A 25,645-nucleotide genomic window follows, 5' to 3' on the forward strand; every position below is an offset into this window, starting at 1 on the left:
CAGGACAGGACAGGACAGGACAAGACAGGACAGGACATGGACATGGACAAGGACAAGGACATGGGAGCCCGTCGCAGCCCGCCACCTCCTTGTGCTTTGCCTCGCCTGGCTTCAGTTGCAGTGCGCTGTCCAGAAGTAGATGCGTGTAGATCATCATGGACAACAGTAGGGAGAGAAAGCGAGAGATCCATAGCGACATAGAGAGAAAAAGACAGGCTGATGGATGTGGGTGGGTGGCGCGTCATGGGCGTCAATCTGCCCGTCAGGCAGGATTGACCGCCTACCCACCCACATCGTCTCGCATCACATCGCATCGCATCGCATCGCATCGCATCGCATCGCCTCGCCTCTTCCTCCCAACCGACCGTCCGCGTTTTTGACTCTCCTGCACAACTGAGCCTGAACCCTGTCCTGCTGTTGTCCTGCATCTCCCAACCCGCTACTACCCTACCTACCCGCTCCACTGTTCACACTCGAGCCACCCTCTAGCTTCAGCCCACTCCGTCTCCAAACACGCCCGCAACCCTCTGCCCACTGCACTGCTCCCAGGGTGCCCTTGAAACCCACCACGTCTCCTCAGCACTTCCCCGTGCAACGCTTCGGCCAGCTCAGCGCCTTCGACCGACTAGCGTTCTGAATAAAACCTGTGAGCTCCGTCGCCCGCCACCATTCCCCAGTCTGAGGCTCTGACGCTGACCCTTCTGCTCACCATGACAGGCGTCCTTGCACGCGGGCCTACGCCCGTCTCCCACCAAACCCAGCCTTCTCACCACCTCTCCAACAGGCGTCTCTCCACCCCGCTTTATACTCATCCCGTACCTCACCACTATCCCTACTCTCGTCCGCGCGCCTCGAGCAACTCTTCCTCCCACGTCCCCACCTTGGCCTATTCCGTCCCACACCCGCCGCGATCCATGGACTCGAGGCATTACCACCGCCCGTCTTCCCCAGGCGGGAGGCGCATAGCTGATCCGGCACGAGCCTCGACCGGTACTTTTGGTTCTTACGACGCTGCCTACTACAACTCGGCCTATCGCTCGCCCAGGTCCAGCGGAGACCGAGTCAACTACTCGACGGCCCCCAGCGCCGCAACCCGCAGCTCCTACGACGTCTACTCTGGAAGACCACGTCGCTCTACTGTTGACGCTAGAGACCGGCCCTCTAGCACCTTGAACGTGCCATTGCGCACTTCTCACTACGATCGCTCCTCCAGTCCATCCTCTTCCGTCCACACTTTTGGCGACACCACCAAGAGCACTTATGTCACTACGTCCACCCCGAGTGCAAGGCCCTCGTCTCGACAAGGTCACCATGGCCACGGCAACAGCCATCGAAAAGTCTACAGCATCGACCATGGCGAAGCCGTGCGAGTCGATCCCCGAGAAGTGGATGCGAGACGACGAGATGGCGGGCGGGACAGCGGCCGAGAGGACAACTACGTCACACAAACCAAGGCCTATCACACGACCACCCAACGTTATCCAGTCAGAGAGGTCAATGACAGCGAGTACTCGTACACTGACCCCGCCGGCATGTACAGAGATACCGAGCCAAGCTGGCGGGGTCGGTCCAACAGCATCGACTCGCGGAATCGCCGCCCGACCAGCATGATGGACAGCTACGGTCCTAGGACGTCGGCCCGGGACCTTGGCGGCCCACCAGTCACGACGCGGGGTTTTGACAAGATCAACGGCCTGGCCGCCGCCGCCGCCGCCACCACCACCATGGGGGCCATGGGTAGGACAAGCAGCCTTCGCGAGCGTGGCCGCGACTCTTCTCGTGAACGAGCACACGGTCGGTCCGCCACAACAGACTCGTATTATCGCGATTCTGACTACGTGCATCGATCCGCGTCTCGACCTGAAGGCGAGGTACGAGACGACCGCTACAACTACCGGTCCGACTATGACGACCGCACCGGATATCCGCCACGGCTTGACGATCCTGACGTAGAGTCGAGAGGATTCGGCATCAGACCAAGCAGCGTTGGGCCAGGGGCCGATCCTTACCAGGACCGCCGTGCGGTGCCTCCAGTTTCCGCTTACCAAGTCGAGCCCGCCATCCATCTTCCCAATGTTAGCGACTATGTGCCTCAGCCCAAGCGTGAGGACTACAGGGAACCCACAAGACATGACCGGGAGCGAGACTACGATCAAGATCGTCTGCGGGACAGAGACCTGGATAGGGAGCGACGGAAAGATTACGACCGCGAGCGAGAACGAGAAAGAGAGCGTGATCGCGAGCGGGAGCGTGAGCGTGACCGCGACCGCGAAAGGGAAAGGGAGAGGGAAAGAGAAAGAGATCGTGAACGGGATCGCGAGCGGGACAGAGACACGGATCGTTATGACCGCGAACGTGACCGGGACCCCCTCTCGAGCGTTCTTCCGTCTGCCGCCGTGGCAATGGGTGCGGCCTATGGTGCCCACCAACTAGCAGAACACCAAGGCCGTCAAACCGAACGTCGGGAAGAGCGCCGTGACCGTGAGGAACGTCGCGAAGACCGACGAGAAGAACGCCGTCACCGCGACCGTAAGAATTGCACAGATTCTGACGAGGAAAAGAACTATCGCCGGCACCACTCTTCTGACGAGAGCGACGTTCCACGGGAGAGACATTATGTCGACAAGGAAGGTACCCGAGATCGTGAAGAACGGCGCCGCGAGCCCCGTGAACAGGCAGCACCTCCACTTGACCCAGACGAGGAGTATCGGCGGCGTGTCCAGCAGGAACTGGAGCGCGCAAGCGGCACGAAGATGGAGCGAGATGGGAGCACCTCGGGCAGCGACAGAGAGCGTCGCCGGCGCCGAGAGCGCGATGCAGAGCCCAGGTCAGAACCAAAGGTGCCTGCTGAGCGCAGCAGCAGTGTTTTCGGCCAGGCCATGACTGATGAACCTGGCCACATGTCTGCCAACGAGGATGGTACATCCCGTGTTCGCATAGTCTCCCCACCCAAGCTGGACAAGGACGCTTCCGAAAAGCCCAAGGGAATTCTTCGCAAGCCAACTGAGAAATTTCCCGAAGACCCCAATCCCATTCGCGAAGGCGTTGCCCCGATGAAGGACGCAAAGAAGGGAAAGGACATTCCGCCAGATGCCCGTTGGACAAAGATTGATCGCAGACTCGTCAACCCCGAAGCGCTCGAGGAAGCCAAGGAACGGTTCGAAGAAAGGATGGATTGCGTGATTGTGCTCAGGGTTCTCACCAAAGATGAGATACAAGTCCTGGCCGATCGCACGCGGGAGATTCGGGAAGCCAGAGGTAATCACCCATCCGATGCTTCAGAGCACCCAGCACCAAGAGCACCCTCACCCCATGAGGCCGCTGCGGCAAAGGCAGACAAGCTCGCGTATCGAGTTGCGTCGTCTACCCGCTCTTTATCAGAAGAGACTCTCGCAACAGAGGCCAGCGGCGACCTCGATTTCTACACCAAGCACAGTAAGCGCCACGGCAAACGCCATCACCGTCGCAAGCATAGCAGTGAACCTGCATCGAGCAGCGGTGATAGCGATAAGACTGTGGCGCCAGACATGGCGGCAGCATTCACTGCTGCGAAAGAGCAGGACGACCCCAGCACCACCAGCAACAAGCACTCCAAGAAATCACTCAGCACCTTCATCACCCCTGTCATCACCACAGTCTTAGACGCGCTAACGCAATCCACCACCGCAAAAGAAGACGATCAGAACAGCCGCAGCGACTTTTCTTCTGCAGCGAGCGCCCAACAGCAACCCACGGCGGCAGCAGCTGCGACAGCTTCCTCGCGCGACCGCGACCGCGACCGCCACCACCGCCGCAAGAGCCGGCGCCACCAATCTTCGTCGGCGGCGCAACCGGATGACGACTCCGAGTACGACAGCGATGAGGAGGAGTCCGAGAGGGAGAAGGAGCGTGAGCGGGAGCGGGAGAGGGACAAGAGGGCGCCGGCGCGCATGATTGAGCCGCAGCGCGAGCGCGAGCGCGAGGATTGGGAGCGCGAGCGCGAGTACTACGTCGACCCGTCGAGGAGATGAGGTGACGTGACTGGGTCCGAGATGGGCGAGCGGGCCGGACCGCCGCCGTTGCTTCGATGTATGACTAGAAGAGCGAGCATACGATGAGACGAAGGCATGGATGGGGTGGCATGGGGCCTTTGTGTCATTGGGTAGAGAGGAAATGACGTGTTGCCGTACCGAGTAGAGACGACATGAGAGGGGACGGATTGGCTTTGATCGGATTGAGCGAAAGAAAAAAGAGACGGTTGTCCATGCATACATGCCATACGATACCACTACCTACCTTTCCTTCCTTCCCACACACTTACTTCTGCCCTTCTGGCTGGCCAGCAAACCAAACCAATCCCAATCAATCGAACCCCCAATGCGATCACGAATTGAATGCTAGAAGTGACAATTGACCATTTGATGACCATTGAGCCCATTCTCAACGGCACCCGCGAAGACGGGCAAGTTGATCATCATGACCTTTTTGCTCCACAGGCCACACGTCGCTGCCTACGTGCCATGTCAGTTGCCTACGTGCCATGTCAGTTCTCCTATCTATCTTCCCTTTCTCGCCCTTACCCACTATCCGCGCTTCTTCTCCTTCTATCGCTCCTTCTCCGCTCACGTGCAGCAGTAGAGGGAGAGGGGACTCTGTTCGAACTCAACACCATGAGATCGAGTCACCAAAGCAAGTTCAACCCAGCAGTGCTCAAGATTTTGATTTTCTGTATTTTTCTTCCTCTCTCAGACACACCTCTGTGCTTCTTCTACGGAAAAAAGGCTAGCTACGTGTGTCGGACAAGGGTGTGGTTGAGTTGGTGTTGGGGTTGGTTTACATACATACGTGCCATGTGTGCGTGCATGTGGACGCCACGTTATTGTACAATGAGGAGGGGGGAAGGAATGATGAAGGCGGTGGAGGGAGAGGGTTATGTGGTTGGTTTGGTGTAATGGATGGAGAAGGAAAAGGAGAGGGCAAACAGCCAAGCAGGCTTGACGCTGTGTCGCGCTTGAGGCTGCCGTACTTGGAAGGGGGTTGTAGTGATCTGAAGGGGTTAGATCCAAGTCGTTGTCTGCTCATTAACACTGGATGAAACCCCCTGTCATCCCATCTTGTCCGTCAACTCGCCTTCCTCTGACCCGTCCTTCTGTGCCCAAGTCAGATTCGAGTCGACATCCACCATTTCTGCTCCCACGATTGACTGGGCGAGTCTCGTGGTTGCGCCGCTTCTACTCCGCTCTCCTTTGAGCGCCGGGCTGTGAAGTCGGCCTCTCGCTGCGCTGTAAATGCAATCGTGAGTGTATCGTTTTCTGTTCTTCGTCATCCCCATCCATCGCTTGTATGCTTCGTTCGTGTCCAAGATGCAACCGCCATGCCAAGAGGGGAGAAGAAAGTTGCGGCTCCATGCCCACGAATCAGAGAGACCGCGGAACGGGCAGCGCAGTATCAAAACCCGGCAAAAGCCAGGCGAAGAGAGAAAACAAGCCATGTCCAAAGCATCCGTCGCAGAACCAAATCGTGGACTCCGTGAAATGCAACAAACAAGCGCAAGTAAGGAAAAGAGATGTGAGCGACGACTGGCCCTCACCGACCCAAGATCGCACTCACACCCCAGCCAAACAGCGTCCAGTAGACCGACCAACACCATCGTACGACGAATGCAAGACCAGCAAATGACAGCATGCACCGCATAAGCCCAAGCCTGGCCCGTCAGATGCCCTGGGTTGCAACGCTATCGTCTGGGTCACCAGGAGGAGGACCAAACTCGCAGCTTCCCACAGCCTCTCCAGTATTCATGCCTCGATCCTGCACTTGTACTCTAGCGTCTGGGGGCTCGGATGGTGCGGGAGGTGGTATATAACCGGCGTCGATATCGGACCCGCCATGGGGAGGAGCGCCATTGTCGTAATCGTCTTCAAAGTACTCGTCTCCTTGCCCTTCCACACCATCATCTGGGTGCAGTTGCTGGTCGTCGTAGTGCTGGTCATGCGGCTGGGCATGCTGGCTGCTTGATGCAGGAGTTCTTGGCTGAGAGCTCTTGCACATCTTCTTGCCTTTCCTGCCTTTCATCTTGGCCTTTTCCAGCAACCGCCTCTTTTCTGCCATACGCTTCTGCTCTTTGCGGTCTTTGATCTCGTATTGACGAATCAGAGCACGAGGTGGCTCGCCAAAAATGTCCTCATACTCGCAAAACTCGCATATCCAAATATCGTCGCGCGACGGTGGATGGTGGTAGTTGGTGTACTCTTGTTGCAGGCGTCTACGACGAGCTGCCATGGCGTAGATTTTCTCGGGTTTGCGGCGGGGCTTCTTCGGCTGCTGCTGCGGGGCAGACTGTTGAGAATTGGCAGTTGGCGGCGTCTGCTGGCTAGCCGTGCTAGCCTGCGGTGTGCCATTCATCTGGGGACTTGTCTGGGTGGCATGCGTGGTCACGCCACGGGTCGAGTGCGCTGGAAGTGGAATGCGTGATGCTGGTGCGGATGATGAGGCTGGGGGAGGAGCACGGAGATCGGTCCCACTTGAGTAAGAGCCGTTCTGGCCGGGCCAAGTCGGCTGGTTCGGCGAACCGCAAGTAAAGGTAAACTGCGTCTTTTGAGGCGCTGCCTTGGTGGCTTCCTGCTGCAGCAAACTGATATTCTCCTTGCCCTTGACAGTTTTCCCGGCGGCTTGAGCGTTAGCAATGGCAGTGGAAATGATGCCGTGGTCCACCGTGGAAGCTTGTCGAAGGTTAGCCACATCGTCTGCACCTGTGATTTTCCCATAGAGAAACATGCCTTTGCCACCAGCACCGACACCATTGGGTCTTGCTCTGCCACCATTGCCGTTAGCATTGGCGTTTAGACTGGATGTTGAAGCTCCAAGGGGTCGCCGCTCGTTCGTGAACCGCGCTGCTGACCTGCCATACCGTCCTCTTCCGGCTCCTGAGATGCCGGTTCCGGAGCCAGGCACAGGCACTGCAGACGATCCGCTACCGTAGTACTGGCCTACGGTGTTCTCGCACTCTTCATGCGCAGCACCGGCGCCGTGGTTGGAGATGCCCATGCTGGCCATCTCAGCCGTCAAATTTCCGTGATGGCCAGCGCTGCCCGAGACTGGTATCTTTCGCTTCTTCTTGTTGTTCGTGTTTTCGAAAGACTCGTAACCGTCTGCTGACGAGGTCGAACCTGGCGGAATCGGTTTGGTTCCCGCACCGCCCGTGGCTGCGTCAGTTGTCAGAAGACCCTTGGCAGATATTTTGCGCCGAGGCTGGAACCAACCAAGCCGCTCGTCCTCGTCATCCTCGCTCTCCTGCTCCGAGTGATCTGCCCCGCAGCTGCACTTGTGGTCCTTTTCACCCCGCTGTTGGCGCGTCGAAAGAGTGGCAACCTTGTCGGGGTGCGTGTAGGGAAAATCGAAGACTGGCGGCGAGCTCACTGGGGGCGTGGGATAGGTGATGGATTCTGCTTGCTCGGGCGAGAGGCGCGAGCGCAGGCGGCGCTTTGGGAGCGCTGTGAGGCAAAGTTAGCGTCCAGATTGTGGGATGAGTGGTGGTCTTGAGAAGCGCCATACGCCTAATGGGACGGTCTGGGTAGAGCGGAGAGACTGTGTCTGGGGAGGAATGTCGGATTGAGGTGGAGCGCCAATCGTAGCCTGCCCATGAAAGTATACACATTAGCGAATACGTCGCAAGGCGTATGAGGTCCTGGAGCAAGGCGGCCATGGTTGAGGTGGTGGCGGGTAGGCAAGGTTGGATGGAGGTGGAGGTGGAGGAGGTGGTTGTGTGGCAGGTGTGGATAGCAGGAAGGAAACGCCGGGGCAAACGAACCGGAGCCTCGATATCCATCAGTAGCAGCTGCCATGGTGGACACGTTAATGCTACCGGGCGATTTGCGAACAAGCTAGCGACGAGAATGCAGCAGGCTTTGTGCGCTTTGCAAAGCAGGCTATGTGGGCTGCTGCGACAGTGACAATGTTAGCTGAAAGATTCTTGCCGGCAGCTGTCGACGCTGGCGCGGCGCGGGCACGAGCACAACGACGCAGGCTGGAGCTTCTAGGACAGAGGAAATGCAGCAGAAGATGGAGATGCAGAAAAGCACAATGACGGCGGGCGCTGATGGGGAGCAGCAGTCGTGTGCGGTGAAGGTGTTTGTAGAAATGTGTCGGGCGGCCGTGGCCGTGGATGGCCCCAGCCAGCGCCGGCGACTACAAGTGGGCTCGAGGATGGAGAGGCAGAGGCAGGAGGAGAAGCAGATTGGAGGTTCGACTTACTGGGCGGTCGACGTCGACGATGATGATGTCCGCTACGGTGTGCTGCAGTCACACGGATACGTTGCGGGCATGGGGAAGAGGTCCAAGTCAGTCGTCGGTCCCGGATGCGATGCCTCGCTAGGCCGCTTTGGGCATTGGGGCTTAGAAATTGGGCCGGCATCAATCTCCCGCTCCCCAACGCCAATCACTCGCAGAATGCTCGAGCTCGAGCTTCGGTTCCCGTCGTGTCCGCCATGCGTCAGACTGGACTGGACGCCTTCGACTTGGCCAGCCAATCTGTCCAAGGCGACAATCTGGATGTGCCCGCCAACCGGTCCCAACTCAATTCCAGGGTCCAGTTTGCTCGCTACCAGGGATCGCGGCAATGGGTACTTCTTGCGTTTAAACTTCTCGCTTGCGGCTACTTCATCACTGTAGACTAAACCGACCACCATGTTCCAGTCGCGCCAACCTGTCCGTCGCCAACGCCCAAGACATGAATTCCCGCCCCCAAACACCAAGTAAAGACGATGAGCAACAGATTCCGACATCCCGACGCCGAGCTTGGCCCCTTTCAAACAAAACAGTGACAACGAGACAACATTTCGTCCTAGGACCCGCACCTACTTGTCGCGATGCTCCCCGAAGCTCTGCTGCCATAATACGAGGTTTCTCGTGAGTACGTCCATCATTTCCAGACTGTTCAGCCCGTCGTAGTCTTCCTCTTTGCCATTCGAAGTGGGGACCGCCTTGCTCGCGTCTCCCGACGCATTGCCGTCTGAGCCGCTTCCGCTCTCGCCGTTCATCACCTGAAGCGTCTTAACCACTGCCATGGCTGAGCTGGTTGTGTTGGTCTTCTCGCTGGCCATCTCCACCTGGACCCGCGAAATATACTCGAGCATGTGCGATGCCGTGCCGTTCATGTCCTTCCAACTAATCTTATCAATCTTCGACAGTCCCGATTTTTTGTTTTTATGGCCTCGCGCAGCGATTGGAGCGTCGCTGCCGCTTCCGTTTGCCGACGCTTCGGCGCCGTTGGCGTGCGAATCGTCGTCCCCTTTATCCTTGAGGCCTCGGGAGCCAGTGCGATGAGGAGATGCTGCCTTGTCGTTGGCAGGATTGTCTCGGTCCCGTGTGTATTGGTTGCGTCCAACGCGATTGCCCCCACGCCTCGGACCACCCGCCTTGTTCCCCTTTCTCGATGGCGGCGGAGGTGCCGACGAAGTATTATCGCGAGTTTGGTTTACAGGATTCTCCGACTCGTTCTGATCCGGCTCTTCTCGAACTTCTCCAACGGGTGGGGCCTCTATTGATTCTGTTGTCCTGTTAACATTGTCCCGAAAGCAGAAGCGTCCAACAGCTCACCTTCAGCCCGCCTCCGTTCCGCACGACCTTTTCGCTTCCCGACGGCGTCTACGCGCTCCTTTTCCCTTTCCTTCTGCTCTCGAAGCAGGCGCTCCTGCTGGCTTCTTGCAGCAGCACCCCGAGGCTTCTGCTTTTGGCTTGTCGAATTGGACTTGGAACGACCCTCTTCCTCCGATTCGGCCAATTCCGAAGGCGCGGGAGAACTAGAAGATCCAGAGCCGGTCCTCTGTCTCTTGATACCCTGCTTTGCACTGCCAGTGGCACAACGCCGTCAGCGGGTCCTGGTTGAACTTGTGGGCTTGTCGGGAATCGCCCAACTCACTCTTCGCTTTCGTCCCGGGTTCTCTTGCCCTTGCGACTGTTGGTCTCGGGCTCTGTTGCGCCCCCGTCGCCTTTGCTTTCTTCGATGACTTTGCGTAAGACTTCATCGTCATCGTACGCCGCGCGACTGTTCATGGTCGAACGTCGCTTTGTGTGGGCCTCGACACTTGCTCTCGACTTGTCCTTGTCCCTGGCGGCCTTCGACTCGTGTTCTTTGGAAATGGAGCCCTTGCGCACGTTTGACTTGGGAGGCTGCTTGTCGCCGACGACGGGAATGTAGTGGGAGTACTTTTGTCTGCATGTCCACGTTGTCAACAAATGGTTCAACAGTCCGGGATAGTTCATTGAGCAATGTGTTTCCATTGGCGCCGGTGGCGCCTGCATAGCCGCGTCTGCGATACCGCTCCACCCAGATTGTTGCAACGAGCAGCGACACCCAGCATCAGACGTGGACACGATGTGTAGGCTGCAGAATGGGAGAAAGAAGAGCTCGAAATGTCCACATACCCTTTGGGACTTGATAGCAGCTTGTGCAAATCCTTCCGGCACTCCTCGCAAAAGTAGTTTTCGGGAACAGCCTTCTCCTCCATGATGCCGACGCAGCCACCATGTTGCCAGACTTTGCATTTGTCGCACTGGATAAAGAGACCACCGACGTCTTCGGCTTGAAGATCGGAGCCAACGGCCAGATCCTCGTCATCTGACGGCGGTCCTGGGTACTCCTGATAGCCACAAATGCAACGAGTGGTCTCTTCCTCGTCGTCTCCGACGTCATCGTCGAGGTCTTCATCCATTTTGGCGGCTTCATCTTCCTCAATGTCTTGGGCGCGTGTGCGGCGCCGAGTGTGAGGCTCTTCGCTGTGACGATGACGAGCAGCGCCGTCGCCCTCTTCTGACGAGAGAGAGCCAGGCGAAGCCGACTTGTTAGGAGAGGAGGCTTTGTTGTTGGAGCGGGTTGTGCGGTCGCGAGAGGAGAGGGAAGAGGACGAATTGCTGTGCGCGGGTGGTGGAGCGCGCGAGGAGCGGCGAAGCGTCATGGTGCAATTCGGTAGCTAGAGGAGCAGGAATCAATTCAGAGTCGAATCGATAGCCGGACAAGGGTCGAGGGAGGAGGATAAGAGGGCTGGGGCGACAAGGTGGGTGGAGTCGAGTGTGCGGAGTCGCGAGAAACTGGCGGCGGGAGGGCGGCGGAGCTTCAAAGAGAGAGGCGGATTGGCGAGGGAGAATCGGCGAGGCAGGCAGCAGGGTGCATTCTCTTTGCGGACTGTCGAGCAGAAGAGGGCAGGAGGCTAGAGAATAGCAGGAGGAGGAGTGAGAGTGGAGGATGAGGTCGAGTCTGCACACAGCCAGTCGCGGCGAGAAACGCAGAGCAGAGAGCCAGAGCCAGTACCAGTACCAGTACCGATGACCTGCCTGAGGTGCGCTCCAGGTCCGAAAAGCGCGCCTTTCCGCATCGGGACTAAGGCCTTGGCCATCAAGACGTCAGTCACGGGGAAGGCCGCCCGGCACCCGGACCTCAGCGACAAGTCCAGCACCGACTGTCAAGCCGCCAGGCAACGATGCTCGTCGAAAAAGGCCTGCGATGCGATGCCATGGATAGCGTCGAACTGCTTGTGGGAGGCCTCGCGAGGGAGTAGCGTGTTGCGAAGACTTTGTCGAGTCCCCGTCGTCGGTCGTTCGTGTTTGGGTCGGTGCAGGCCCGCCGCGGGCGGCTCCAGCGAGGGCACAGATGCTAAGCGACGGCACGTGTGCGACGCGCCCCCCCCGCAACGAACCCACCGCACCACACCCCATGCTCTCCTCTCGTCATCTCATCTCACCTCGACTTTCTTAGTCGTGCTTCGCGACCAAGTCACCATTTCGACATTATTATCCATTTGTTCCTGGCTCAAGTCAATTGGCCGTACCTACTTCCCTCGCTCGCCAACTTGCCATTGCCTCGCTCCAATGCCTCGTAGATGCCGTCCCTCCTTGCTTCAGGGTATGCTTCATTTCCAAAGATCTTGAATTGTTATGCTTGAAAAATGAATCCCACGATGCCAAGGTCCTTCGAACACCTGTACAGAGAAAATGATCCCTAGTTTTTATTTACATCACCCAAAACAAAAACCATGGAAAAGAGGATTACAGAAATGGAAATGGACTCTTCTTGCTAATGAATACGAAATAGCCATCAATTTGAGCAAACTCTGCTTGCTCGAGAAAGGAAGACAACGAAACAAGAGAAAACGTTGACAGTGCCGAGAAAATGCCCATGTGTACCCGCCACAAGTCGACGAGCTCAACAAGACGCACAATGCCAGATTTTTCCTTTTTTATTTTGTTTTTCTTTTTTTTTTAAAAAAAAAAAACGAGCCAACTTTCATCAATCAGCGTAGCGACTTCTCGCCCGCACAATCTCGCCGTATTTCCAGAAGATTAGGGGCGCCGGCACCAGGACCACCGCCACGGCACCAACGGCGCTTAATGCCCACTTGGGTCCCATGGACTCGAACATAGGCCGTGCCGCAACCTGGACCCCCGCCGCCACCATGAACCGCAGCAGCGATATGGTTCCCAGCGCGCTCGCAGCATACGTCCCGTAGCTGTCCATGATGTACTGGTAGCTCGAGACGAGTATGGAGAGCAGAGCGTAGCCGAAGATGAAGCACGACGCGCAGCCCCACCACGGACTTATCGACGGATCGTTGGTCCAGGCAAGTCCAAAAAGGGAAATGGCGAGGAATGGAGCCGCAATGATGGCGGGCCACAGCCGCATCTCGGGCGGCAGCTTGGCACGAGGTCCGTCCTGTCGGCGTCGGCGACGAAGTGTCTTGTTCTCGTTTTTCAAGAAAATGGGGGTCAGGATGAGGCTGAAAATGCAGCCAGCGGCAATGGCGAGGAAGACTGAGCCAGTCAGGCCGACAGAGAAACCGTACGTCCGCGTGAACAAGAATTCGAATCCGGATTGCAGGGTGAAGATGAGAACGTTGAGAAGCATGAGGTAGATGCCCAGAATGATGATGACGGGCTCTCGGGTCAAGAAAATGACGGGACGAGGGAGCGCCTCCTTGAGCCGCTGGCCGAGGGTACCGCCCGTTTCGAGGGCGCTCATGTATCGCTCATCGTGAGTTACTCGACGAAGGTGCTGGGCCTTCCATTTGAGGAGCAGGGGAGAATACGTCTCGGGGAGGAATAGAAGCGCTGCGAGCCACGGAGGAAAACTCATGAGGAGGGTGATCCAGTCAGCCCAGTGCCAATTCCAACCAGCTTCGACAATCCAACCACTGGCAACTGGAGCGAGAGCGCTGGCTGTTGCGAGGCGTCAGCAACGAAAGAGCCAGGGACCGGGAATTGGAGACTTACGCAAAACGCCAGCCGCACACAAAAGAGGAAACGCCCAACTTCTTGTTCTTGCGTTGAACATGTCATCAACGCTGGCGCCGTTTGTGGCTATTGTCGCACTGGACCAGAATCCGACCATGAAGCGGCCGACAATCTGTCCTGCAAACGTATTCATCATGGCGGTTTCGGCAACGGAGAACATGTATACGACAGTGGGGCAAAGGTAGATGGCGTTCCTCCCAAAAGTTTCGGACAGCGGGCCTGCGAAGAGTGATCCTACTCCTTGACCGACCAAGTACAGACCTGTTGCAAGAGACTCGGCGGTACTCGAGACGTGTAACTGTCTTGCCGCTATGGACGTGTTCATCGAGTCTGCTGATCCGGCCCAGGCTTGGGAAAAGACGACGCACATGATGATGAACAAGGCCCAATACCTCCTCGAGTAGGGCCACGTGTGCGGATTCGCTGGGTCGTCGGGCTTGTTCGAGAGGCAGTGCAGGTTGAAGTCGTCAACAATCTCAGTAGAGGATTGACGTACTGGTGTTGCGGTGGGAGGGGTGGTGAGGTCATGCTCGTGGTGCTCGAGCAGCCTCACTTGTTGGAGTGAGGACGGGTCGTCTTGCTTCTCGAGGTCCGAAGACGACGTGGAGAAGAAGCCGGTGCCATCGCTGATGGAGGACCGCAGCGTGGCCTCCGAGTCCTTTCGTGATTGAGGCCACTCCCTCTGGCCGTGAGTGGCCTCGACATATGCGCCAATATCACGGTATTGGCGAAGGGACTGCATTGAGTTGGTGATTTTGGTGAAGAAACTCAATGGCAGAGCATCATCTGAGAGAGAAACAACAAGTGGCCCTCATGAGATAGTGGGGTACCCTCTGCATAATAACGGATCTGCGAGTATGGCCATCGGCCCTCTTGACAAAGTCAATGGCCCCATGCGCTCTTCCAAGGGCATGGCCCTGACACAAAACGAAACCGCGCATATCTGGGAATGGGGACAGCATTAGCTTGGGCCGAGCCCAGACATCTACATTGCGCACGATCCAAGGCATTTTTTGGATCGTCTGGGGGTTTGGCCCTGATCGGACCAACGGCCTCGCGCTGCAATGTCCGGAGTGCCAACACCTTGACCACGGGGGTAGTACTAGTTTGGCCACATGGTAACTCTACCCGGGAGGTCCTGCCCAGAATCCGGCTTCAAGGAGACGGGACTGGAACATCGTCCACGTCGGTACATGCTGCTGGCGAGCTAAGAGATTGGTCCAAAAACGACGCAGCGAGATAACTCAGACGGGCATGATTCCGTGCAGCATAGGCCATGGGGATCCCGCAACGAAATCACGGCGTCCGGGGCTCATCGATGCTATTCTCCCTGGCTCCAAGTACACCTAGTACAGGAATCGAAATAGTACCGCTCAAGCGAGTCGGGCGTACATAGGGGCAAAGTAGCTGTGCCCCGGGTGCATCCCGCCGGAGGACCTGGCATGCTTGTACCGCGCATGTCGCCCTGCGGGCAGGCAGAGAAAAAGGTACATCCAGCTATCAGTCTAAATTAGCAGCCACAAGCGATTGCTGGGCAGGGTCTAGATGGCCCAGCACTTGACATCACAATAACCTGCCGGCCTGATGAAGATCCGGACCCAGCCGAATTGGGCAACGACACCCACGAGCGTACGTGCGAGTCCATCTCCTCATCGGCGTCAAGGTGCCTTGTCCGGGGACCCCTCCTTGCATGCATCACAGCCTCAGATGGAGCATCGTCATGGGCGCCGGCGAGCTGTACCATTATGACTGGACAAGATGGGTTGCATGCAGGGCACCATCTCGTCTAACAGAATAATTTTCGAAATGCCACAGATTCCGGGTCACACTTTGCGGTCCCCGTCTCATTCTGATTCCCATCCTTTTCGAGTTGAGTCAGTACGTAAGACGTCGGTGCTAGCACCAATCAAGCGGCGGTTGTCGAGGAATGTGTGAGATTCACGATAGCTTCATGTCTCGTTCACATTCCACACTGCCTGTGTCTCTTGCTCCCAACGTCATATGATGGCATTTTTACCTTAGCGCACACGCCCATCCGAGACCGACTTGGAGCCATTGCGCAGGTAAACAAGTTGCACCCAACACGACCCACACTTGACGAGATGACGAGACGACTAGCGCTGCATCGCGATCACCTCGCCAATGCTCGTCGAGCACTTGATAGCGCCGTGCCGGCGCAGGCCCAAGGCCACCACGACAACGCATCACTAATACATTGCGGAACCTTGGTTGGAGTCCCCTTCCCGAGGCTTCAGAGGCCGACAATCTTTATTCATCGTCAAGGTTCGATCACGGAGCGATTTGGACCCTTCAATATGCACGCACGGCTCTGTATATTAAAAGCTGAGCAGAGATTGAAAAAGCACGCTACAACCGTTTTGGCGGCCTTGGATGTACCGTGGTGGCCTTGCATGGGGTGGGTACGCAAAGGCCGCAGAGTTGATGTACCTTTGCTGCAAGAGCGGTAGAACAGGTCAAGCGTGCGGTCGAGATGGAGGTTGCGAGAAGGCAAGGTCAAGCGATAGTTGGCCAGGTCGGAAGACGGGATGGCTGCAGGAGGTGCCTTAGCCCGTTTCCTGAGGGCGGCTGCTGCGGCGCGCGGGGGGGGGGGGGGGGGGGGGGGTGACGTGAGAGACAACCAAACCTCATACAAAATACCTTATGCACTCGCAGAAGCAGGGACTGCAGCCGGCAGCACGAGGAGAAGCAGGGCCCGCATGCCGCTGATATGGCACAGCAAGGAGAATTTGCTTCATCCATCTTCAGGCCGGTAAGGTATGCCAGATGACAAGACTGATCACAAACACTGAGAAGAGACCTGAGAGTGCTTTGGCGAACTGCCGATTTATCGACAAACGGCTGTGTGCAGATACCATTGGGTCTTGGGAGTGCTGCTCTAGCCGCTAGCTAGGTTGGTTGCTCCATTGCATGATGCCATGGCATGACGGCTCGAAAGTACCTCGACCGATCAAAAGTCGATGAGGACAGCGAGACATCAATCGCCCCGAAGCCGTGTCGTCCGTCGTCGTCGTCGTCGTCGTCGTCGTCACGTCGTGCACTACAACGGTGTGGCGCAAGAACAAAGCAAGGAGAGTGTTCCAATAATATCCAGACGTTTCTCTCGTCTCCCCTTTTTTCGCATCTTTGGCTTTCCATTCCTGAAGCCCGAGTCCCCAGATCTACCCCAGACGGCCTTGCAGAATGCATACGTCGCACCACACTCTGTCAAGATCCACTGTACTTACGGCAAGCCGAACCTAGCCGCCATCAACCTATCAAACCGCCTCCCACAGAGAGTACAAGGTTTTGGTTTATTTTATTTTATTTTATTTTTTTTTGGAAAATCTGCCAATCCACCAGCGATCCAGGCCCAGCCTGTCGTTCGGCCTCCAACCGGCACTCTGACGACCCAATGGCTTTCAACTCGACTCCACCCGTCTACTGCACTCATGGAACCGCGCGCGCATACCCTCACCAAGCTTCAGCAACCAACCCGCGCCCGACAGCACACACGCGCGCAGTCACAGGCCCAGCTCAGCAGCTCAGGGCACCCGCAAAAAGCAAAACCAAGAGCCAACGAAGCCTCCCATATCACAAACCAAGCTCGCCCGATCTCGTCACGTCATGCCGCAGACAGACCCTTGGCGCTACGGCACGCCAACGGCGCAGCTAAGCTCCGCCAGCCGCGCTTCCCCACGGCCTGACAGTCTGGGGGTTCCTTGCTCGCGGCGACGCCGCAGACGACGTCCGATCCATCTGCATTCGCGCGGGGGAGGGGCTCTTCCCGATGATGACAGTCCTCGTCCTCAACAAGTCCAGCCGGAGGATTGAACCACAATGCAAGGCCCACCAAGGGAAGGAAAATTTTCTCTTGCTCTGCCTGAAGTCCTGCCGTCCAGGCACCTAGGCAGGTGGGCGGCGGCTATTTGCGATCTGCCGATGATTTGGATGGCAGACTCCACGTCAATACACCTGCGCGCTACCTGCCTAGGTACCTCGCTACCTACCATCCCCCCTCGTCATGAGACGAACCAGGTACGTATCCAACCCGTCATGTGCGTTGACCGAGCAAACACGCCCGTCTTCTCCCTTCGTTGCATGCCAAACATGTATCGCCGCCGTCACCAGACGGCCACCGACCTGCCTGCGTGTTGCTGCTATTGTTACGACTACTGACATTATACATACAGTACGCACGCACGCAGCCAGACCAGCCGACCCCCCATCAGCTGGTTCTCAATATACGTTAGCTCGACACGTGCTGGCGTGGCATGCCATCACATTTCACATCGTCGGCCTCTGTCTCCTCGACCGTTTCCAAACTTTCCCAGCGCATCCCTACTCCACGCCAGCCACCGCACGTCGTCTCGTCGTCATCATAATCATCAACGGGGCGGTCCTCGTATCCGAGCGACGCGTCGACGTCGTCGTCGGCGGCTGCGGAAGTGGCTGCGCCGGCGTCCTGTGCCTACGCCTCGAGACCTCCACGCCACTGTGACTGGTGACTGCGTGGCGGCCCCGATGGTCGAGTCGGCAGGCAGTCGATGTGACGAAGAAGACTCTGTGACTCGGTTGGCTGGACGCCATGTCGGTGGGCAACCGCCATGGCGTTGATGGGCAGCCAGCCAGCCGCCTTAGCTGCCGCTGCCGGCGGGCGCGGGGAAGGGAGGCGTCGGCATCCGTGCCGGGCGCCGGCGCCGGCGTTGTTCATTGTCCACTGCCACCACAGAAAGCGACACCATGGCTCGCCAAGCAGCGCTCATCTGTATCGTTTTCGGCATTCGCAAGCGTGGTGGTGGCTGGGGCAGGCAGCGGTCGTGGGTGGGTGTCATGGACTAGTCTAGACACCCGACCAACTGACACTCGCTGAATGACTGACAGACTGATTACAGGATTGACGCGCGCCGCACCGGTGCAACCAGTGCTAGTGGCAGCGGCCCGCCGCGACGGTGCAAGCAAGGTGGTGGTGGTGGTGGAGACAGATAGGCATGGACGAGGAGCAGTAGCAGTAGCATCACCTGCTAGTCGCTTTTGGTTTTTCACTGCCTTTCGGCATTGCGACCGAAGACCTAGGCAAAATGGCACTGAGGACCTGGGCGTGGAGATTCGGTGCCTGGGGCTTGCTCGCGATGTTGTGTGCGGTGATTCGAAATCGACCGTTTATCTTGGAGGTGGCACTGCTGGCCAATTGCTTGATTGTGAGGCATTCAAGTGATGAGGTAGGTCTTGGAAAAAGAGGAAAAAAAAAAAAAAAAAAAAAAAAGCGTCATTCAATCCATCAGACGGACGGACGCACATGCGGCAGTCAGTAAGTCATCAAGTACCCATCCATCACATCAACACAATCCACTACACCACATACGTTCAAGCAATGGTGGGTGCTCGACTCACACACACACACACACACACACCAATATACATACCCACACACATGTCGAAAGAAGAACAATCAAGCAGGTAAGCAATGGTTTGCATTCTCGTCTCCTGCCATGGCGCGCTTGCCGCCGCGCCACGCCGTCACCATCTGTCATGTACATCGTCGTCCATGCAATGCGACCACCCAGAGCAAACCAGACCAGACCAGACCAGACCGGACCGAACGATGATGCGGTTTGCTGGCTTTGGCTATAGCTGGGCTCGCGTATAGATGATGGACGGCGGGCGGCGGGCGGCGGGCGGCGGGCGGCGGATAGGTAGCGGGCACTGCCATCATCCGTCGTCGACGTAGGCGGGTGTGGTGGGTAGGTACGTCGGTGGCATTTTTCGTTTTGCTTATTTCACTGCCGCTATATGACTGACTGTGACTCTACGCTTGCTTGCCTGCCTGCCTGCCTGCCTGCCTGCCTGCCTGCGTGGCTTGGATGTCACGATGCCAGCCAGATGATGCCCTGTGGTGTGTGTTATGGCCGAGGTAGGCAGACAAATAGGCAGGAAGGAAGGTCGGCTTGGTTGGTTGTGTCTGCCTATTCTTAGCTTTCTTGGGTCGCACGTACCGTACACACAGAGACGACAAGACAGACAAGCAGACGAGATGATTCCAGACCGGACCATGCGGCGCGACAAGAGTCGACGAGAAGCGGAGCGACACTCCCAGCCAAGCCAAGCCAAGCGGGCGCATTGGTGCGTGGGGGGTCGGTGTCTGTCTGGTTGAAGACACGTTTTTTCTTTCCCCTCCAAATGCACTTACTCACTCACTGTAGTAGGCGCGTGTGCGGAGAACAGCAACGCACTGCCACGCGTTGCGTTACTCGATTCAAACGCCCAAAAGGCCGTGACGGAGTGACGGCGACGTGCGTGCGCAATCTATGCGCGCATGCACCTATTTCAGCATCTACTCTACGGGATGAGAGGGAAGAAGAGCGGAAATGCGCTCATGGGGTGACGCGAGTGGCGGCGCACACGTATCTAGGCACCGCGTCGACCACCGGCCAAAGTCGAAAAGGGCAGTGCACGGTGGACGGCATAGCATGGCATGGCGTGGTTGCGTGCGCGGCAGGAGCCCGGTTCGCGGTCGAGCAAGCGGCTAGAGTGGTCTGAATGAGTCGTCGCTGGATGAATGGGGGGATGCGAGAGATAGATGGTGGGGATGGAAAGCGGATTTGCGGCGTTGATTGATTGATTGCGTGAGTCAGGGCGCGATAGTGGCGAAGTTGGTTGAGGGGGGAAGGGGAGAGAAAGAGGTAGAGGCTCTGCATAAGTGGAGGAGCGTGGGACTGTGGGCGGGCGGGGAAAATGGCGATGGGGGGGCGTGTAAGTAGGTATGCATGGGTTGAGTCGAGACCGAGACAGGCGAACGGATGGACTGATGGGCTAGAGAGAGACTCTGTGTCTGTGTGAGGGGCGAGAGATTAGAGGCCATGTAGGCGGATCGATGGGTCAGTGTTTTGGGGCGATCGGAGTGGGTGGGGGGCGAGAGCAAATGTTTGAGGCAATTTTATTGCGCGACTATTTAGTCGCCGCCGTCCTCCCTCGTCCTCCCGCTCGTCCTATCTTTCCTCTTCTCCTTTTGGGGTCGCGATGGAAGGAAAGGTGGTGTTGTGGCTTTGAGAGTGTTTCACTGACTGGTTTAACTGACAATTTCATGCGACTAACTCACTGACTAAATCAACCGAGTAGGACGCAGACTACCATATCCACATCTATCAAGAGCAAAGCGAATCTGTGAGTCACAGCTGAGACCGGAGGTAAGCCAGACATAGGAAGCCATCACGTCTCTCACAATCGCAGGAAGACAGACAAAACACACAGGCAAGTGACCCAACAACCACAAGACCTTCCACTCACCAGGTAGGTGACAAACGGAAAACAAGCCAAATCCAAAGCAAAGGCATTCTAGTGAGCATCATAACCCGCAAACGCGGCTCCCAAAAGCACGGCCTGCATTTGATTTGCTCTGTATATTTGAGGTTTGGTTCACCTAAGTTTCTCGTCTAAGACTACCTGCCTATCTATTGATTCTGAAGCCACCATACTGACCAACACGCTAACAAAAGCAGGAAAGCTGCGGCAGCCAGGTGAGTGAGCACTGAACCCCCCCATTCCTTTCTCTATCTCTCTAATGGACACAACAAAATCATCTCTCCAAGCCTTTTGTTCTTCCTCTCTTTCCCCTGCCGGTAGGCCCCTTTCCTTGTGCTGGCCCCCTAAAAGAAACGCCGCAATTCAATGCTCGATCAAAGTTTCCACATCCCGCTTCCTTTGCCCAGTTGGTTGAGATAGCAGATGTGCCTGTGGGTTCCCTTTCCTCCATTTGTTTTCGGTCGTTGAAGGCATCCTGGCATTGGCGCGTTGTCACTCACTCGGTGTCTACCCTTCGCATGCACGGGATGAAGCGTTGGCGGCGTTGGGTAAGGCAGGTAAGTAGAGAGGAAGTTCAAGTGGAGACAATGAGGGAAGCTTTGGGCCGCGAGGGAAAGGACGACACTCGCCAGTCCATATACACTGTCTAATCCTTTGCATTTGCATTTACATTCGCAAAGGCCTGTGTGTCGAATAGTTGGCCGCAAGGGCAATGGCAGACCATAGCTAGTACCACCTCTGGTAGAAGAGTCAAACACACAGTACATGCACATCCAAAACCGCACAAATAGATACGAGAAGAAGCTGTACATCTTACCTCTCACTATCTCTGTACATCATCTCGCCCTTTCTGCGCAACATAAACACCCCTCCCGCTCTTCAAAAACGTGACCTAAGAAGACAGCGCAGCAGCAGCCCTCTTCTTGGAGCGGCGGCGTCTGCATGACTTGCCCTGACGCGGGCCGGCAGAGGCGCTTGTGCTTATGCTGGGAGAAGCAGAAGAAGAAGTCTCAGCAACAGATGACGCAGCAGTAGGGGTAGCGACGACCGCAGCAGCAGTGGGAGTGAACGCGACAATGGTGGCCTGAAACGAGGCCTGGACGCTTGCTGTTTGTGCGGCAGGCGTCGAGGCAGAAGGAGTGGAAGGAGATGAAGAGGTGTTGTTGGTGTTGGAGGAAGAGGAAGATGGGGAGGCCCCAGACGTACCAGAGCCGAGGGCCAACAGGATGCCGTCGTACGCGGGTTTGGTCTTGAGGTTTTCGTCCCAGGGCAGAGCGGCGCCGTAGCCGGGGAAGGTTTTGGGGCTGGCGCGCGCACGCTGGTTAGTCTCTTTCTACTGCCAAAAAGCTTTCAAGATGGGCCAACTTACACCCAGCTATACTTGTCCGTGTAGTCCCAAATGGTGATGCCAACGCAAGCGCTGTTGGCCAAGCAAGCGTTTACGATGGTCTGGTAGTCGGTCGACTGCTGCTCGAGCGCGTCGTTGGTGGCCGGCGTCGTGGTGCGAATGTCGAGCTCCGTAATGGCCACCTCGACGCCCAGGTCGGCAAAGTCCTGGATCGCCGACTCCATGGCGTCCTGCGTGACCGTCTGGCCGACGGTGAAGTGCGCCTGCATGCCCACGCCGTCAATCTTGACGCCGTACGACTGCACCAGCTTGACAATGTTGACGGCGTTGGTGTGCTTGGTCGACGACCACTCGATCGAGAAGTCGTTGTAGTACAGCTTCGCGTCCGGGTCGGCCGCCGCGGCCGCGGCAAACGCTATCGGGATGTAGGCCTCGCCAATGGTCGTGTAAAAGACGTTGTCGCGGTAGTTTCCGTCGTCGTCGAGCGCCTCGTTCACCACGTCCCAGTGGTAGCAGCGGCCCTTGTAGTGCGTGACTTCCTTGGTGATGTGGTTTTGCAGGATTTCGACCAGCGTGGCGTTGTCGAAGCCTCCGCTGGACACCCAGCTGGGCAGCTGGTTGTGCCAGACGAGGTTGTGGCAGCGCAGCTTTTGGTTGTTTTGCTCGGCCAGGTCGGCAATGGCGTCACCCTTGGTGAAGGAAAAGGTGCCTCGCGAGGGCTCAATGGTGTCCCACTAATTAAATTCAGTCACTGTTGGCTCCATATTCCGCACAGTAAGCGGACCTTCATGGAGTTGCCAGGGGTAATTTGGCCGAATTGGTCGGAGTTGTTCAAAATAGTCATGTAGTCCGAGTCGGTCAATTCAGGGTTGTCGGTGGCAGAGCCAAAGTATTCGAGGCCAGCGGCTTTGGCTGCCGCGTTCAGACCAGCCGCAGCGCGACGACTGTCTCGAGTCAAAATGGCATACAAAAGTTGATCAAAGCCATGTACTCACGAGATGGGGCCGGCCTGAACCGCAGACGCGGCAAGGAGCGACGTAAGAGCAGTAGAAAGGAGAGTCATTTTTAAAGTCGAATCAGGTTGAAGTGAACGAAAAGATGTAGGGCTGAACTGGCACCAGGCTTGGAGAAGAATGGCATTTCTGCGCGCAGTATGGACATCTATATACTCTGCCGGAGTGTGGAGAGCTTCTGTGACAGGTACGAGTTCCGAATAAACGCCGAGGCGGCAGTTGTTTAGCGAAGGCTGGCGGAGCGAGGTCTGAAGCGGAAAAACTTGAAAATAACGACCAATGATGACAAGGGGCGATGATATTGAGGCGCTATAAAGGCCGTGATACAAAGTGGTTTAGCTGGAGCGGGCAGGAGTGACAGGCTCGTTTACCCAAAAAAAAAGCAGGTTGAAACGCGCACCGACGCGCCACACTCTGTAAAAGTTCGGCAAAAACCTCCAAAGGGGACTGTATTCGGCTCCATCAAGGCGTTTGATTGCCGCAAGCGAGCAGTGAACATTCCTCCAATAATAGCGACTTGGATAAAAGGAGAAGTTCGGCTTGGGACCGACGGGACGGCAGCCCGAGAGTGGGAGGAGCGGTAGGCAGGAGGTTGATATATAGGGAGCCGGAATCCGCATTAGCACCTACCTTTCCCGAGTGGTGATGGGCAGGACCGTGCCGGTGGAGGATGCACAAGGGATCCCACGAGTGCCATGATGAAACAGAGCGCGGGAGCGAGATGGCGGGAGGAGGTCGAGATGTCGTCGGCGACGAAACGCAGCGGGCATGCTTGAGCAGGAGAGGACTTGGCAAGGCATGTTCAAGGCGGAATCTCGAGCAGTCTTTCGGGAGAGAGTTTGGAGCAGATTTGAGCGGCTCCGCAATCAAGAGGGAATCGGGAGGCGATGGGCCGTGGCCAGACGGACGGCATGTCGGCGCTGTCAGGTCAGGCGTCATGATTCGAAGAGTCACAGTGTCGAGCATGGGTGGTGAAGCTGCAGACTCCCGGAGAGAGCGTGTGCCAGTTGTCGACTCGATGCCGTCCGTGGTCTGTGGTGTTTGGGTGAGTTTGTCGACCGGCGAGGGCAGCCTAAGGCAACCACCATGCATGCATGCCTTGAGCACATGGCCGAGATGGGGCCAGCAAGTGGTTGTCGGACGGCAGAGCAGCGGGATCGAAGAAGTTGAGGGTGTTGGGCGAAAGTGCCGAGCTGGAGCGATCGAGGCCAGAGAATCGGCGATGGAGCGAGACTGGAGCAGTCGAGATGCGAATAGTTGCATCTCTCTCTCCCTCTCTCTCTCTCCTTCATCTTCTCAGGCGCCCGCTGTCCCGTCGCAAACTCCGTCATGAGCACAGACCCCGGGCCGTCACTGCATGTGGTCTGCGGAGGGTCCGTGCTTCAGCCCTAGTGCTGGCCTGGCAGGCGTCCAGGTCCAGGTCGGCGACCCCTCGAACCCTAATCTGCCCAATCCGGTAAGTCCTTGCAACAAAGAGACCGCCAATGCCATCTCCTACCCACCACTGACTGTTCTTTTATTTATTTAACATGTCCCATCTTCTCTCTCCTCAGCGCAAACCATCAATTTCAGCCATCGAACAACAATAACAACCACCATGACCTCCCGCACCTTTGCTCAATCCTCCTCCTCCTCCTCCACCGGACCCATGTCGCTTGACGCAACCTCGCAAACCCATTGCATCAACGACAAGTCCCAGCGCTCAACTCCTTATGCCGAATCAATCTTCTTTGGCGCTCTCAAGGAAAAGATTCGCTCTCGCTCTCGCTCTCGGACCAGGACCAGGACCAGGAGAACCGATGCTCAATCCACTGTCGTACTCCCTCCTACCTCAATGCCAAAGGACGATTCGCAGAGCCCACCCCGGCCGCGCGTCCAGCGCATGTCGTCTACTCTCAGCCGCGAAACCACTACATCATCAACCTCCACCAACTACAAGCGCCACAGCACCACCAGCAGCTTCTACTCCGGCCGTCATTCCAACGAATGGCTCTTTGGCGGCTTCAGTGTAACCGATACGGTCAAAGACGCCTACCATTATCTCCGCGAAAAGCGAGAGTAGCCACTCACGGCCCTGGGTTTTTTTTTTTTTTTTTTTTTTTTCACTTTGCAAACCATCGCGGTGCCGGATTGCTGCCTTGAAACCCAAGATTGGCGAGGATTGGATCCTTCCCCACCAAAACTTCCAATACACACCAGCCGGGGTCTGGAACGATAAGAGTCGACGCATAATGATCCAAATGATAGCACCTCTCAAAGATTGGTCGCGACGCGGAGACGGCCTGTGGACCAGGCCCTCGCTTTTGAAAAGAGACGGACTTTGCTTGTATTTGCCATCATCTAGCATAGCAGTTGGAGCACATTACATTATACCCCATTTCCGGTTTCATGTAGCAGTAGCCTCTGGTCTTGCGCCTCAACAATTAGATTGTTGGAATTTCTGCCCTACGCACTGTTGCCGCTCGCGTGTTCCGTCGAAGTTACGCACTTTTAATGCATTGGTCACCTTTGACACAGACTCGCAAAATGGAGTAATTTTGTCGTCACTCACAACGCACCTGCTGGTCCATCAATTGGCCAATTCTTCACCATCGGGGGTGCCGACAAGCCGACCAACCAAGACTGACGAGATCCGGTCCCCGCTCTATCGCCCCGAACCGACTGACGACAAGCGGATCCATCAGGTTCCTCATGACCGACCCGGCGTGATGCGACCATGGCCAGA

At 56.9% G+C, this 25,645-nt stretch overlaps 9 protein-coding genes across 9 annotated transcripts; 4 read left to right on the forward strand and 5 right to left on the reverse strand.

The window, feature by feature from the left end:
- The first annotated feature begins 324 nt into the window (after positions 1-324).
- On the forward strand, positions 325-4,425 carry IWZ02DRAFT_461199 (uncharacterized protein). Its single transcript, XM_066768201.1, has 2 exons — positions 325-3,258; positions 3,673-4,425. Exons 1-2 carry the CDS (start codon positions 711-713, stop codon positions 4,008-4,010), a joined length of 2,886 nt encoding a protein of 961 aa, XP_066619360.1. The 5' UTR covers positions 325-710; the 3' UTR covers positions 4,011-4,425.
- A 1,250-nt stretch (positions 4,426-5,675) lies between these two features.
- Positions 5,676-7,681, reverse strand: IWZ02DRAFT_508490 (uncharacterized protein; the record flags this gene model as incomplete). Its single annotated transcript, XM_066770449.1, has 3 exons — positions 5,676-7,181; positions 7,239-7,469; positions 7,531-7,681. The coding sequence occupies 3 exons, from the start codon at positions 7,679-7,681 to the stop codon at positions 5,692-5,694; spliced, it is 1,872 nt and encodes a 623-aa protein (XP_066619361.1). The 3' UTR covers positions 5,676-5,691.
- Positions 7,682-7,915: 234 nt separating this feature from the next.
- IWZ02DRAFT_508496 (uncharacterized protein) lies at positions 7,916-8,970 on the forward strand. Its single transcript, XM_066770450.1, has one exon. The coding sequence runs from the start codon at positions 8,026-8,028 to the stop codon at positions 8,644-8,646; it is 621 nt and encodes a 206-aa protein (XP_066619362.1). The 5' UTR covers positions 7,916-8,025; the 3' UTR covers positions 8,647-8,970.
- On the reverse strand, positions 8,739-11,114 carry IWZ02DRAFT_81118 (uncharacterized protein). Its single transcript, XM_066771253.1, has 4 exons — positions 10,402-11,114; positions 9,896-10,189; positions 9,574-9,824; positions 8,739-9,523 (listed from the first exon to the last, which is right to left on the reverse strand). Exons 1-4 carry the CDS (start codon positions 10,929-10,931, stop codon positions 8,832-8,834), a joined length of 1,767 nt encoding a protein of 588 aa, XP_066619363.1. The 5' UTR covers positions 10,932-11,114; the 3' UTR covers positions 8,739-8,831.
- Position 11,115: 1 nt separating this feature from the next.
- IWZ02DRAFT_81125 (uncharacterized protein) lies at positions 11,116-12,194 on the forward strand. Its single transcript, XM_066771254.1, has 2 exons — positions 11,116-11,875; positions 12,065-12,194. The coding sequence occupies exons 1-2, from the start codon at positions 11,299-11,301 to the stop codon at positions 12,127-12,129; spliced, it is 642 nt and encodes a 213-aa protein (XP_066619364.1). The 5' UTR covers positions 11,116-11,298; the 3' UTR covers positions 12,130-12,194.
- Positions 12,195-12,259: 65 nt separating this feature from the next.
- On the reverse strand, positions 12,260-14,002 carry IWZ02DRAFT_471705 (major facilitator superfamily domain-containing protein; the record flags this gene model as incomplete). The annotated part of the gene is made up of 3 exons (XM_066768895.1): positions 12,260-13,185; positions 13,240-13,735; positions 13,757-14,002. 3 exons carry the CDS (start codon positions 14,000-14,002, stop codon positions 12,260-12,262), a joined length of 1,668 nt encoding a protein of 555 aa, XP_066619365.1.
- Positions 14,003-16,238: 2,236 nt separating this feature from the next.
- On the forward strand, positions 16,239-16,964 carry IWZ02DRAFT_436278 (uncharacterized protein; the record flags this gene model as incomplete). The annotated part of the gene is made up of 1 exon (XM_066766513.1): positions 16,239-16,964. The coding sequence occupies one exon, from the start codon at positions 16,239-16,241 to the stop codon at positions 16,962-16,964; it is 726 nt and encodes a 241-aa protein (XP_066619366.1).
- A 4,266-nt stretch (positions 16,965-21,230) lies between these two features.
- On the reverse strand, positions 21,231-23,037 carry IWZ02DRAFT_81180 (glycoside hydrolase superfamily). Its single transcript, XM_066771255.1, has 4 exons — positions 22,903-23,037; positions 22,692-22,851; positions 21,929-22,641; positions 21,231-21,863 (listed from the first exon to the last, which is right to left on the reverse strand). Exons 1-4 carry the CDS (start codon positions 22,968-22,970, stop codon positions 21,452-21,454), a joined length of 1,353 nt encoding a protein of 450 aa, XP_066619367.1. The 5' UTR covers positions 22,971-23,037; the 3' UTR covers positions 21,231-21,451.
- Positions 23,028-24,246, reverse strand: IWZ02DRAFT_461232 (uncharacterized protein). The gene has a single exon (XM_066768202.1). It carries the CDS (start codon positions 24,181-24,183, stop codon positions 23,383-23,385), a length of 801 nt encoding a protein of 266 aa, XP_066619368.1. The 5' UTR covers positions 24,184-24,246; the 3' UTR covers positions 23,028-23,382.
- Positions 24,247-25,645: the final 1,399 nt, after the last annotated feature.

The sequence above is a fragment of the Phyllosticta citriasiana genome (genome assembly GCF_038021145.1).
Source record: "Phyllosticta citriasiana strain CBS 120426 chromosome Unknown IWZ02scaffold_14, whole genome shotgun sequence".
Taxonomy (NCBI): domain Eukaryota; kingdom Fungi; phylum Ascomycota; class Dothideomycetes; order Botryosphaeriales; family Phyllostictaceae; genus Phyllosticta; species Phyllosticta citriasiana.

Bases quoted from the DNA above. Each gene is read 5' to 3' on its own strand.
- IWZ02DRAFT_461199 (XM_066768201.1), top strand. From the start codon at position 711: ATGACAGGCGTCCTTGCACGCGGGCCTACGCCCGTCTCCCACCAAACC. The intron at 3,259-3,672 runs GTAATCACCCAT...CCACCGCAAAAG, and splicing joins GGAGATTCGGGAAGCCAGAG to AAGACGATCAGAACAGCCGC.
- IWZ02DRAFT_508496 (XM_066770450.1), top strand. From the start codon at position 8,026: ATGCAGCAGAAGATGGAGATGCAGAAAAGCACAATGACGGCGGGCGCT.
- IWZ02DRAFT_81118 (XM_066771253.1), bottom strand. From the start codon at position 10,931: ATGACGCTTCGCCGCTCCTCGCGCGCTCCACCACCCGCGCACAGCAAT. The intron at 9,825-9,895 runs GTGAGTTGGGCG...TGCCACTGGCAG, and splicing joins ACCCGGGACGAAAGCGAAGA to TGCAAAGCAGGGTATCAAGA. The intron at 9,524-9,573 runs GTGAGCTGTTGG...ACAGGACAACAG, and splicing joins GGAACGGAGGCGGGCTGAAG to AATCAATAGAGGCCCCACCC.
- IWZ02DRAFT_81125 (XM_066771254.1), top strand. From the start codon at position 11,299: ATGACCTGCCTGAGGTGCGCTCCAGGTCCGAAAAGCGCGCCTTTCCGC. The intron at 11,876-12,064 runs GTATGCTTCATT...AATACGAAATAG, and splicing joins CCGTCCCTCCTTGCTTCAGG to CCATCAATTTGAGCAAACTC.
- IWZ02DRAFT_81180 (XM_066771255.1), bottom strand. From the start codon at position 22,970: ATGACTCTCCTTTCTACTGCTCTTACGTCGCTCCTTGCCGCGTCTGCG. The intron at 22,642-22,691 runs GTCCGCTTACTG...GAATTTAATTAG, and splicing joins CCCCTGGCAACTCCATGAAG to TGGGACACCATTGAGCCCTC. The intron at 21,864-21,928 runs GTAAGTTGGCCC...TGCGCGCGCCAG, and splicing joins ACGGACAAGTATAGCTGGGT to CCCCAAAACCTTCCCCGGCT.
- IWZ02DRAFT_461232 (XM_066768202.1), bottom strand. From the start codon at position 24,183: ATGCAACTATTCGCATCTCGACTGCTCCAGTCTCGCTCCATCGCCGAT.